Source organism: Hyla sarda, chromosome 9 (assembly GCF_029499605.1).
Source record: "Hyla sarda isolate aHylSar1 chromosome 9, aHylSar1.hap1, whole genome shotgun sequence".
NCBI lineage: Eukaryota > Metazoa > Chordata > Amphibia > Anura > Hylidae > Hyla > Hyla sarda.
Genome location: NC_079197.1, coordinates 104,134,463 through 104,147,143, shown reverse-complemented (window position 1 = coordinate 104,147,143; position 12,681 = coordinate 104,134,463). Strand labels below are relative to the sequence as shown.

General features: G+C 42.6%; 1 protein-coding gene across 1 annotated transcript in view; it reads left to right on the top strand.

Moving 5' to 3' along the window:
* LOC130291910 (uncharacterized) overlaps window positions 1–7,650 on the top strand; it is a 118,475-nt gene extending 110,825 nt beyond the window's left edge. Inside the window, exons 14-16 of the mRNA XM_056541343.1 lie at window positions 995–1,176; window positions 2,621–2,730; window positions 7,178–7,650. Of these exons, the coding sequence (XP_056397318.1) occupies window positions 995–1,176; window positions 2,621–2,730; window positions 7,178–7,249 (364 nt within the window). The 3' untranslated portion in view covers window positions 7,250–7,650. The remainder of the gene's footprint in view (window positions 1–994; window positions 1,177–2,620; window positions 2,731–7,177) is intronic.
* The last annotated feature ends 5,031 nt before the right edge of the window (window positions 7,651–12,681 follow it).

Below are 12,681 nucleotides of genomic sequence, written 5' to 3'. Positions count from 1 at the left end.
GAACACAAAAATTGATGGTATGGTGTGGTATATGGGGTACAAAGATAGTGGGGCCATTCTTCATCAATGGAAACCTCAAGGCCACTGGATATGTGAAATTGCTACATGATGATGTGTTTCCCTCTTTATGCACTGAAGCTGGCACGTTCCCTGAGTTTTTCCAGCAAGATGGTGCACCACCACATTATGGGTGTCAGGTCCGAGCATTCCTAGATGAACAGTTTCCTGGAAAGTGGATTGGTCGTCGTGGGCCATTTGAATGGCCCCCAAGGTCTCCCGATCTGACCCCCTTAGACTTTTATCTTTGGGGTCATCTGAAGGCAATTGTCTATGCTGTGAAGATACGAGATGTGCAGCACCTGAAACTACTAATACTAGAAGCCTGTGCTAGCATTTCTCCTGCGGTGTATATAGTAGTATATAGCAGTGTATACGGATACTGGAAGCCTGTGCTAGCATTTCTCCTGCGGTGTTGGTATCAGTGTGTGAAGAGTGGGAGAAGAGGGTTGCATTGACAATCCAACACAATGTGCAGCACATTGAACACATTTTATAAGTGGTCAGAAACTTGTAAATAACTCATGAAAGAATAAAGTTACATTAAAACCAAGCACATCATTGTTTTTCTTGTGAAATTCCCAATAAGTTTGATGTGTTACATCACCCTCTTCCTATTGAAAAAACAAAAGTTGGATTCAAAATGGACGACTTCAAAATGGCCGCTATGGTCACCACCCATCTTGAAAAGTTTCCCCCCTCACATATACTAATGTGCCACAAACAGGAAGTTAATATTACCAACCATTCCCATTTTATTAAGGTGTATCCATAAAAATGGCCCACCCTGTAGTTTACACATGACTTGCAGAGATAGGAAGCTGAAGTTATTTATCTATGTGTGATCTTCAACTGCAATTCCTGATAAATTTCACGTATTAATAGCTTACTCAAATTCTGACTAAACTGCAAAAATCTATTTTCTTTTTTTTTTAAGCCTTTTGAAGAACATGAGTAAATCTATACTGGACAGCATACCAAAACTATATGCAGAGGAACAGGTTATTTGGTACTTGGAACAAGTTGCTGAACTGCTGATGCCTCAAGTACGTCCACAACAGCTGGCACCAGAAATTCTACAGTCCAAGGCACTAGATATCTTAAAAAATAAAGTCCGAGGTATGGTGCATAGGAATTAAAAGTTAAAGGGGCATTCCAGGATTTTTTTTTTATTTGACTATGCTACAGGGGCTGTAAAGTTAGTGTAGTTCCTAATATAGTGTCTGTACCTGTGTGTGACGGTTTTCTCACAATTCTTCTGTGATTTTCACCCCAATATTTATTTTTACCAGCATACAAAATGACTGTTGTCTCAGATTTTTCCCAGGTTGCAATGCAGCCAAGACCTAACTCACTAGTCAGCTAATGACAGGGAGCCTTTCTGCTTCAGTGGGTGGAGCGATCGCTTGGTGGGAGAGAGATCAATCTGCAACTAATGCAACAGCTGTAGGCACCCTGATTGAAAACCACAGGTCTTTGATTGGATGCAGCTCATTTATGTTTCAATGGGTGGGGTGGCTGATGTGTGGGAGGGAGGAAAATGGAATTGTGGGATTTGTAGTCAAAAAAAGAAAAGTCAAACAGGAAATACCAGTTCACAAAAAGCTAGCCACAGTGTTATGGTAATCTCACAACATAGCCATTTAGCCCCAAGACAAGCGCGGATCCTTCTTAAGCATGTCTATTACTGTCTGCCAGGTATGTACTGAAATCACCTTATGGTGGATAACTCCTTTAATAACCAAACAAAGTGAGGTCTAGTGTTCAACTTAGATTTGTCTGTGTGTAAGTTCTGTGATAACTTAAAAACTCCATGATCGATTGGTCTCAAATTTAATGTAATAACATATTAGGGGTGGATACACAACCCCATTTCGCTGAAATCGGTCAAGCAGAAGGGGTTGACTACTCCCTTCATTTCTTCTAATAATAATATGAGTAAGCTTATGTGCTGCAGTGTTGGATCGATCCACTAGTAAGTGCACATTCATTGGTTTGGTCCACAGTTTGCTGACAGGCAGCTGGGACAGTTCATTGGATGGGTCCAGTGATGTAGGTAGTGACTGTGCATTAGTTCAGTTCACAGTTAGCCAAGAGACAGTTTGGGGTTAGAGAGGGGAACAATGCCTTGAATGAAAAAAGGGTGCAGCAAGACTAGCTGAAGAATCGAAAGAAGAAATCATGTACAAATGAGAAAACAAAGCCCATACATGAGCTTGGTTGTTATTCACAGGTTTAGATTAATAATTAACTGTCTGTTCTTCATAAATTACAGATTTAAATTCCTACTGTTCACCGAACTATTGGTAATACTATATCCCAGAAAACACTATCTCCTGGTTTGGCTGAAAAAAACTGCATTACAACGGAAGTAGTGTTAAATATAACCAATATGTGTGAAGCTATTCTTAAAGTCCATAAACATTCATTACATTTTTAGGAAAGAAATAGCTTGATTTACCAGAAGAACATGAGTCAAGGACTAATATTGTTTTGTTTTTTCTTATTTGAGGAGGAACATATGAATGAATATAGGTTGTTAATAAAATCTAAACTCCCACAGGATTCCTGCCCTATATTCTCATATTATTTTTGGAGAGCAAGATTATGAAGAATTTGAAGGCATCCCATCAAGCTTTACAAGATCCTTTGGCAAACAAAGCAACTATATATGTAAGTAACTCTAGCAATAGTAATAACCACAGCAAAAGGGGCATAACTAGAGTCCCAAGGGCCCCAGGGCAAAGTTTGGACCCATGGACTATCATGAAGCACCACTGAGCTACAAAACAAGGGAGATGTTGTAGCCAAAAGTTCTTATTTTTACTTAGGAAATCTTGTGTTACCTCCTGTAGTGTGAAAAGTTAATAAATTCCAACTCAAGCTTTGGTAGCCTATCTTACTACAATACTGAATGGGTTAGTCAGAACCTAGTATGTAGGCATGCTGACGTTTATTGACAAGATGTCTAAAATTACCGCTTGAAACGTAAAGGTTTATCCCAAGATTTAAAGTTACCCCCTATCCACAGGTTATGAAATAACTAGCTGATTGGTGGGGGCCTGACCACTTGGACCCCCACTGATGTTGAAACCAGTGGTGAAAAGTCTCCTGGCTAAATGGAGCAGGAGCTTGCATGATCGGTCATTGCTTAATTCAACATCTATTGGATTTCCAAACTCAAGTTCACCGCTCAACAATGTTCATAAACCCCATAGAGAATGAATGGAGTGGTATTGGAACTTGCATGCTGTCACTTTATTTAGTCTAATATAAAACTGACCTCTGCTCTCATGATTATGGGGGTTCCAACAGTTAAAGGAGTACTCCGGCCCTAAGACATTTTATCCCCTAACCAAAGGATAGAGGATAAGATGCCTGATCGCGGGGCTCCCGCTGCTGGGCACCCCCCACAATCTTTCATGCAGCACCCTGCTATCATCAGCCTCCGAGCGAACATCGCTGCGGGTCTGATGAATCACGATCACAGGGCCGGAGTATCGTGATGTCAAGGCTCCGCCCCCGTGTGACATCATGCTCTGCCCCCTCAATGCAAGCCTATGGGAGGGGGCATGACAGCCGCTATGCCCTCTTCAATAGGCCTGCATTGAGGGGGCGGAGTGAGACGTCATACGGGGGCGGAGCCGTCACATCACGATACTCCGGCCCTGTGATCGTGATTCATCAGACCTGGAGCGATGTTCTCTTGTAGTGGATGGGGATCTTGTGATATGAAATATACCTTAAAACATTAATCATATATGTCTATAATAATGTAATGTCTATGTCTCTTTAATTCACACTGCTATATTCAATCTTGCATCTCTGCTTCTAGAAAATATCAGCTTAAAAGTAACAGATGGCAAAAACCTTCCTTCCAACGTGGCAGTATCAGGATATTAAGATTGAACTTTTTCGATTACTAATATTCCTGTTGAAAGGAGATAATGATGGCCATATCAGGATGTGTGTCCTGGACACACACTGATATGGGGATATTGCCTGCTTGTTAATACCCGATCGATAGAATGTCAGGGTGACCACCTGGAAGAAAAGTCAAACTCAGCGCTTAGGCAGCATAAAATAGGGCTATAAACTTATCGCCTGACAGATTGCACACACATACACACACGTCATGGAAAATATGATCAGTAATATGGGTGTTGATTTTATGATGATCTTGAGTCCTTATAAACCCATGTAAGACGTTTGAATAAACAGAAGAGATTTGGTTATCTGAACCGTGTGTCAGTTGTCTCATTTCTCTCCTCCGATGCATGCATCTTCTCATACCTTCCAGTCTGCCCGACAATAGATAAACCAGTAGCCTGACCAAAAAGGCTTTCTATTACAAGTGGCGCCTGAACGCAGGGACTCGAGTTTGGCCTGATGCCAATTGCGACCAGAGCCATTGGGTTAACCAATCGTTGGATGGAAACAGACGAGAGTTGATCGCCTCCTGTACGGTAGGACAGAATTTTTCTTGTAACCTAACCAGTACACTGTCTCCCCCGCTTGGTTGCCTTATGGTTTAGTCAATTGTCTTACAGGCCACAAAAAGACAGGTATAGTTTTTGCTCGAGTTCTATTTACTGGACCTGTCAAAAAGTGTGTTTATCTATTGTTCGGATCTATGTGTTGATACGAGTGTGTGTGCTTGCTCATTACTTGTTCCCGGGAATGTATGGTGTATAGGTCTCTGGGGAATTGAATAGACCGAGGGCACTAATAACTGTTGCTGCAGAGACTTTTTGTTCTGTCAGTTATCAGGGTATTAGTGGATTAAATTGGGTGTTGGACACCTGGAAATTCAAGTAGTCTCTTGGGAGGCGGAATCTTGAACATACGTGTTGTGCTGCAAAGTATAATACGTGAGTCCCTCGGGTTATAAGATATTCCTGTAAGCCTTCTTTTACACAGAGTGTGTGTGTGGACAGATTCACAGTTTCACCGAGGAGTTGTATTACAAGGAATGCTAATAACCCTTCTTCCAGGAATCTGTGAGAGAAGGTATTAGTGATTATTGACGTCTGGCCAACAGCCAGGAGATAAGTGCGTGAGCACGGGAGGAAATTCCCTGGTAATAAGACACCTCTGATCTGCCCAGAGCAGTGTGTTAGTGTATTGTATTTTGTTTGTATATGTCATGTCATGTCCTGATTGTGTTTGTGGGTTAATGCTAGGAGTTTCAGCAAGGGGGTGGAGATTGATTCAGGTTAACGTCCCAGGTTATCCTATTGAGTTGTTGGGGCGTCACCCTGTTTGGCCAGAGTTAGAACCTTTTTTAGTTTTCAGATTGAATATCCATTTTCCAATAGGAAATTGGAGAGTGGGATTGCTTTGGAGCGAAATAGAAAGTACAGCAAGAGCTAAAGGAATTGAACCAGTTAGGTGCCCCTGCCACCAGGAACAGCCAGAGGACTGTGAGAAAGACGAGCAGGAAAGAGCAACAAGGGTCTTTGAACTCCCACTGGGAGGGCCAGAGTAAAGATGGGACAGAAACTGGTAAAGCCGAAGAAGGGGATTTTAGCATGTGATTTGGTGGCAGAGAGAGAAGGTGAAGGGAATGTCAAAAAGATGAGGAAGTTGATGAAAATATGTAATATGCCACCTGTGATTGGTGGAAGGTTGCAACCAGAAGAGTGGCGGAAAGTGCTTAGAGAGAAAAAGGGATTGTTGGTTGATAATGATCTGTTGAAAATAGCAGAAGCATGGTACAATACAGCCAGATTTGTGGAGCAGGAGAATTGGCTAGAGCAGGAGACGGAACATGGGAAGAAGAAAATGTATGTGTATCACAACTGTTCTGATAAAAAGTCCCCATACCCCATTAATGTGTTTGGACACCCACCGCCATATGCGGGAGAGCCAGGATGGGTGTGTTTTAATTGTGGTGCCCAGAATGCCCCCTGGCGAGATACATGTTATGCTTGCGGTGCCCATAGGCCCCGCCCACTTTCCTCCCCTGGTAAGGACTCAAAACTGCCTGCCCCCTTGTGTCCTATAATATCCAATCCAGCCCCACCCAGGGTGACACCAACTTCCGGTTGTGGCCATGCTGCTACTCCCAGAACTACCTCAATTTCCGCATCCGGAACTGGTGGCCATCTTGGTACTCCCGGAAGCATGGGTACTCCCACTTCCAGCCCCACCTCTATGTATCCCGTACTTAACCCTGATGGCTCATATTATGTTCCACCCACCCCTATCCTCCCTCTCTCCCAGGCAGATGGGTCCGAGCAGGGTGATGAATCAGTCAGAAACAAGTCCGGTATAGCTACCGGCGGGATAGAGGTGGATGACGGCACAGAACCACCCCCTTGATTTTATGATGATCTTGAGTCCTTATAAACCCATGTAAGACGTTTGAATAAACAGAAGAGATTTGGTTATCTGAACCGTGTGTCAGTTGTCTCATTTCTCTCCTCCGATGCATGCATCTTCTCATACCTTCCAGTCTGCCCGACAATAGATAAACCAGTAGCCTGACCAAAAAGGCTTTCTATTACACTCTCTGGAGGTTGATGATAGTGGGGTGCTGCATTGCGGGCCCCCCGCGATCAGGCATCTTATCCCCTATCTTTTGGATAGGGGATAAGATGTCATAGGGCCGGAGTACTCCTTTAAAACTCTACTAACCAGTTAGTTATCCCTTATCCTGTGGACAGCAGGCAACTTAATTTTAGGATTACCCCTCTAAGGTCCATTTACATGAGCCAATGATTGGGAAGGAACATTCGTTCAGCTGATCATTGTCCTGTGTGAACATAAACATTAGTATGGGCATAATAATGCTGGTTGGCTGACAGTACGTCTACTGTAAAAAAAGATATGTCCAAAATAATGCAAACTGTTGGGCGATAAGTGATTGTGCCTACACAATGCACTATGCATTGGCTTATGAGAAACAGACTGATTTTAGTATATCGTCACTTTTTACGAGTGGTGGTGGCCTGTGTAAACTGTTACTACCATCCAACTTTTGCAGACCTTTTGATGACATAGGTTGCAGTAGACAGATGGAAGCATCTTTTTCCCTGCATGCCTTTCTTCATTTAGAATTTGTGATTTTATACTTTGTGTACTGAGCTTACATTGTGCTTTTTTTCTTCATTTTCAGGGGATTCTCGATGATCTTACAAAGATAATCACTGATGAAGGTGGCATGTTTAATCCCCTGACAGTACAGTGAAGAGATGCATTCTAATGCACGCGTTCCTCTTAATAAATTTGGTGCACCTTACTTTAACACTTGACATCCATTGACAAATGGCATATGAAATGTTTGTCTTTGTAAATCCTCCCGGTATTCCTAAAGTAATAACACACACTGTTATAAAAGGGAATATCCTAAGCCTCTTGGATCACACTAAACTGTTTACATTGAACGTTTACATGTATTAATATGATGAGGTGTTATTATTGATCTTGCAGAAATGGGATATGCCAGCAGGGCACACTTGAACACATTTTTTTTATGACAGACAGGGCAAAGTCTGTTCGTAGGACTGCTACATAAAGTCATGGCCGTAAATGTTGGCACCCCTGAAATTTTTCTAGAAAATGAAGTATTTCTCCCAGAAAAGGATTGCAGTAACATATGTTTTGCTATACACATGTTTATTCCCTTTGTGTGTATTGGAACTAAATGAAAAAAGGGAGGGAAAAAAGCAAATTGGACATAATGTCACACCAAACTCCAAAAATGGGCTGGACAAAATTATTGGTACCCTTAACTTAATATTTGGTTGCACACCCTTAGGAAAAAATAACTGAAATCAGTCGCTTCCTATAACCATCAATCTGCTTCTTACACCTCTCAGCCGGAATGTTGGACCACTCTTCCTTTGCAAACTACTCCAGGTCTCTCTTATTGGAAGGCGCCTTTTCCCAACAGCAATTTTAAGATCTCTCAACAGGTGTTCAATGGTATTTAGATCTGGACTCATTGCTGGCCACTTCAGAACTCTCAAACACTTTGCTGCCATCCATTTCTGGGTGCTTTTTGACATATGTTTGGGGTCATTGTCCTGCTGGAAGACACAAGATCTCGGATGCAAACTCAGCTTTCTGACACTGGGCTGTACAGTGTGACCCAAAATGCGTTTGTAATCCTCAGATTTCATGACGCCTTGCACACATTCAAGGCACCCGGTGCCAGAGGCAGCAAAACAACCCCAAAACATCACTGAACCTCCACCATATTTCACTGTAGGTACTGTGCTCTTTTCTTTGTAGGCCTCATTCCGTTTTCGGTACACAGTAGAATGATGTGGTTTACCTAAAAGCTCTATCTTGGTCTCCTCTGTCCACAAGATGTTTTCCCAGAAGGATTTTGGCTTACTCAAGTTCATTTTGGCAAAATGTAGTCTTTCTTTCTTATTTCGCTGTGTCATCAGTGGGGTCCTCCTGGGTCTCCTTCCGTAGAGTTTCATTTAATTTAAACGTCGACGGATAGTTCACGCTGACACTGATGCTCCCTGAGCCTACAGGACAGCTTGAATATCTTTGGAACTTGTTTGGGGCTGCTTATCCACCATCCGGACTTTACTGCATTGACACCTTTGATCAATTTTTCTCTTCCATCCATGCCCAGGGAGATTAGCTACAGTGCCATGGGTTGCAAACTTCTTGATAATGTTGTGCTCTGTGGACAAAGGCAAATCTAGATCTCTGGAGATGGGCCTGTATCCTTGAGATTGTTGATATTTTTCCAAAATGTTGGTTCTCAAGTCACCAGACAGTTTTCTTCTCCTCTTTCTGTTGTCAATGCTTAGTGTGGCGCACACAGACACACAATGCAAAGACTAAGTGAACTTCTCTCCTTTTTATCTGCTTTCAGATGTTATTTTTATATTGCTCACACCTGTTACTTGCCCCAGGTGAGTTTAAAGGAGCATCACATGCTTGAAACAATCTTATTTTTCTACAATTTTGAAAGGGTGCCAATAATTTTGTCCAGACCATTTTTGGCGTTTGGTGTTGCATTATGTCCAGTTTTCTTTTTTCCTCCCTTTTTTGGTTTAGTTTCAATACACACAAAGGGAATAAACATGTGTATAGCAAAACATGTTACTGCAATCCTTTCCTGTGAGAAATACTTCATTTTCTAGAAAAATTTCAGGGGTGCCAACATCTACGGCCATGATTGTATTCTACTCATTTATATGTGTGAAGAAATAAAACTTTTATATCAGTAAAGCTGTCCTTCAATTGTTTTGTCTCAGCTTAAAAGTTACCAAATTGCTAATATAGAGAGCGGCTTGTACATTCCTCCACACTGAAATAAAAATGCTGAAGTGTGTGTCTGTAGTGGTCTGTGAAATAGCTGGTGGCTGAAGGAGCATTTATGTATGATCATCAGAAGGCTTTATTTAGACTGTGTTCACACGCAGAGGCTAAATAGCGCATACACGACTAATTACCTCATGTATTTTTGTAAGAGTTTTATTACCAAATGTGGCTTTCCCACAAATAGTTAAAATCGCCATAAAAATGTTACGTTTTTGCCGCAATTTCGGTCATTTGTAGCAAAACCACATGTGGTAATAGAACACTGCAAAAACGCATAAGGTAATTAGTCGTGGCCCCGCTAATTAGCCTCTGCGTGTGAACACAGCTTTAAAGGGGTACTCCCGTGGAAATTTTTTTTTTTTTTTTTTTAAATCAACTGGTGCCAGAAAGTTAAACAGATTTGTAAGTCACTTCTATTAAAAAATCTTAATCCTTCCAGTACTTTTTAGGGGCTGTATACTAAAGAGAAATCCAAAAAGAAATGCATTTCCTGTGATGTCCTGACCACAGTGCTCTTTGCTGACCTCTGCTGTCCATTTTAGGAACTGTCCAGAGAAGCATATGTTTGCTATGGGGATTTTCTCCAGTTCCTAAAATGGACAGCAGAGGTCAGCAGAGAGCACTGTGGTCAGGACATCACAGGAAATGCATTTCTTTTTGGATTTCTCTTTAGCATACAGCCCCTAAAAAGTACTGGAAGGATTAAGATTTTTTAATAGAAGTGATTTACATTGCCGGCGCCGATAGCCAGGGGGAGAGAAGCGGCGCCGACAGCCAGGGGGAGAGAAGGGGCAGCGGCACCCATTGCCGACACCGCTGCCCCATTGCCTCCCCCCATCCCCGGTTGCATAATTACCTGTTGCCGGGGTCGGGTCCGTGCTGCTTCAGGCCTCCGGTGTGCGTCCCCTGCGTCGTTGCTATGCACTGCATGGCGCGGTGCACTGACGTAATGCGCCGCGCCGTGCAGCGCATAGCAACGACGCAGGGGACGCACACCGGAGGCCTGATGCAGCGCGGACCCGATCCCGGCAACAGGTAATTATGCAACCGGGGATGGGGGGAGGCAATGGGGCAGCGGTGTCGGCAATGGGTGCCGCTGCCCCTTCTCTCCCCCTGGCTGTCGGCGCCGCTTCTCTCCCCCTGGCTATCGGCGCTGGCAATGGGGCGCCGGCACCGATAGTCAGGGGGACAGAACGGGCAGCGGCGCCGATAGCCAGGGGGAGAGATGGGTCGGCAGCAGGGCTCTAGACCCCAGGAAAGGCAGGGGGAGAGAAGCGGGCAGCGACGGCCTCTCTCCCCCTGCCTTTCCTGGGGGTGTATCGGCGTATAACACGCACATAGACTTTAGGCTAAATATTTTAGCCTAAAAAGTGCGTGTTATACGCCGATAAATACGGTAATACTTTTTTCAAATAGTCCCAAGTTCAGTATACAGACCAGGTCTATACAAAAAGGTTCCAGCACTCTGGAGAGATAGGCCCTTATTTACTAAGAGTGGAGTGCAGGTTTCTTTGTGGGTTTGAATTCCCTACAATTTATTTCCCAAGGTATTTACTAAGGTTTCCCTACATGTTCCACTTTCCCTACATTTTGCTTTTTTTTACACATGCTCTGATCTGTCGGGTTTTCCTCAGCTCAAATCCACCACATTTTATGTGGAAACCTTAGTAAATATGTAGGGGTTTTGTGAAAATGTCAGTAACACGCCCCTTTTTGAAGACCACGCCCCCTTTTCCCAGCAGCCACGCCCCTTTTCCGGGTTTTCTTAGCAAAATGGAGAGTAAGTTGGGATTTTTTCAATTCTGGCGCAACATCTGGCGCAGACAGAATTTCTGGCGCAATGCGACAGAATCTGGTGCACAACCTGAAAAAACATGTCAGGTTTGCAATAGTAAATAAGGGCCAAAGTAATAAAACCTGATATTTAGTTAATCCATAGAGATAAAATAGGTACAGGGCAGAAAGTATAAAAACACCGACTCATTTTGTCTATCCTTTGTCAAGGTATGAATGTTATCCACCTTAGGTAACAAATAATTAACAAATCACTAGAAAAACCGCCCCTACATCACAAAGCACTTGTGTATCTAACTACAAAACCGAAAGTATTAACCCCATCATTACTGTGTCCAATGCTAAATCAGAAAAACGCAGGTAAATGCAGCACATAAGGGTCACTTATTTGTGTGAATGTTCCCACCTTACAGGTGAGTGTTACAGAAAGCTCTTTCAGAGGTGATTCCTTGTGTGTTAAACTTAATTGTACCAAATATCCAGACTTTTAAACATGTCCATCCTAACCCTATTGAAAAATGTTTTCAAATGAAATGATTATTATTTTTTTTTAAGGTTATTTTTTTTTGTTATTTTTTATAGGAAATATATATATTTCAATAACAAGGTGGCCTGCTTATATTAATGAGTAATTTCAACACATTTTTTTTATGCCTCTTTTTTTTTTATGGAGGTGATTTGTGCCTTTTTACAGGGTTTGCGCCAAATGTTGTGCCTTTTTAAAAAGTAGCATTTTCATGAATTCCTGACCACTGCAAAAACCTGACTGAAAACACTCACACTGCCACCAAGGAAAGGAATGTGTGTAAATGAAAAGGCGCAAAAAACACACTGCACCAAATGAATGCCAGAAAACAAGGGTAAAGTGCTTCATAAATACCCCCAGTGTTCCTAACATGCAATGGTGTATTACAAAGGCTGCATATGAATCCAATCCATAGGAAGGCAGCCTTTTATAAATATGCTGAGAAGCAAAAGGATCTCTGTACAAGACGTTGTTTGTGTGGCTTTGTCTGTTTTTTCCACATTTATGTCACATTGAGGGAGATTTATCAAACTGTTTAGACCGTTTGAGATGGTCTAAATTTGTCTTTCAGAAAGTATCAGTCAATTTAGTTGAGAGCTTTTCTCTTCCCAACAAGAAGCATGGCCTATATCAGAGCACAAAATGCAGTGGCCAGCACTCTGCTCCATTCATTCATCCCAGGCCTATTTAAAGGGGTTATCCAGGAATAAAAAAACAGACCGATTTTCTTTCAAATACCGCTCCCTGTCTGTCTCCATTTTGTGTGTGGTATTAAAACTTGGCTCCATTCACTTCAAAGGAACTGATCTGCAAAACCGCACCCAACCCGGAGACAGACAGGGAGCAGTCTGTGAAAGAAATTATGTCTGTTTTTCGATTCTTGGATAACCCCTTTAATCAGCAGAAGACTGCACAAGGGTCTGTTCCTAGCAGTCTATCAGTCCTCAGTCTGGGTCACCTAGTGGGTAACCTTTGCCATCTGTTTGCATTGGTGTGGTGCTGTGCAGCGG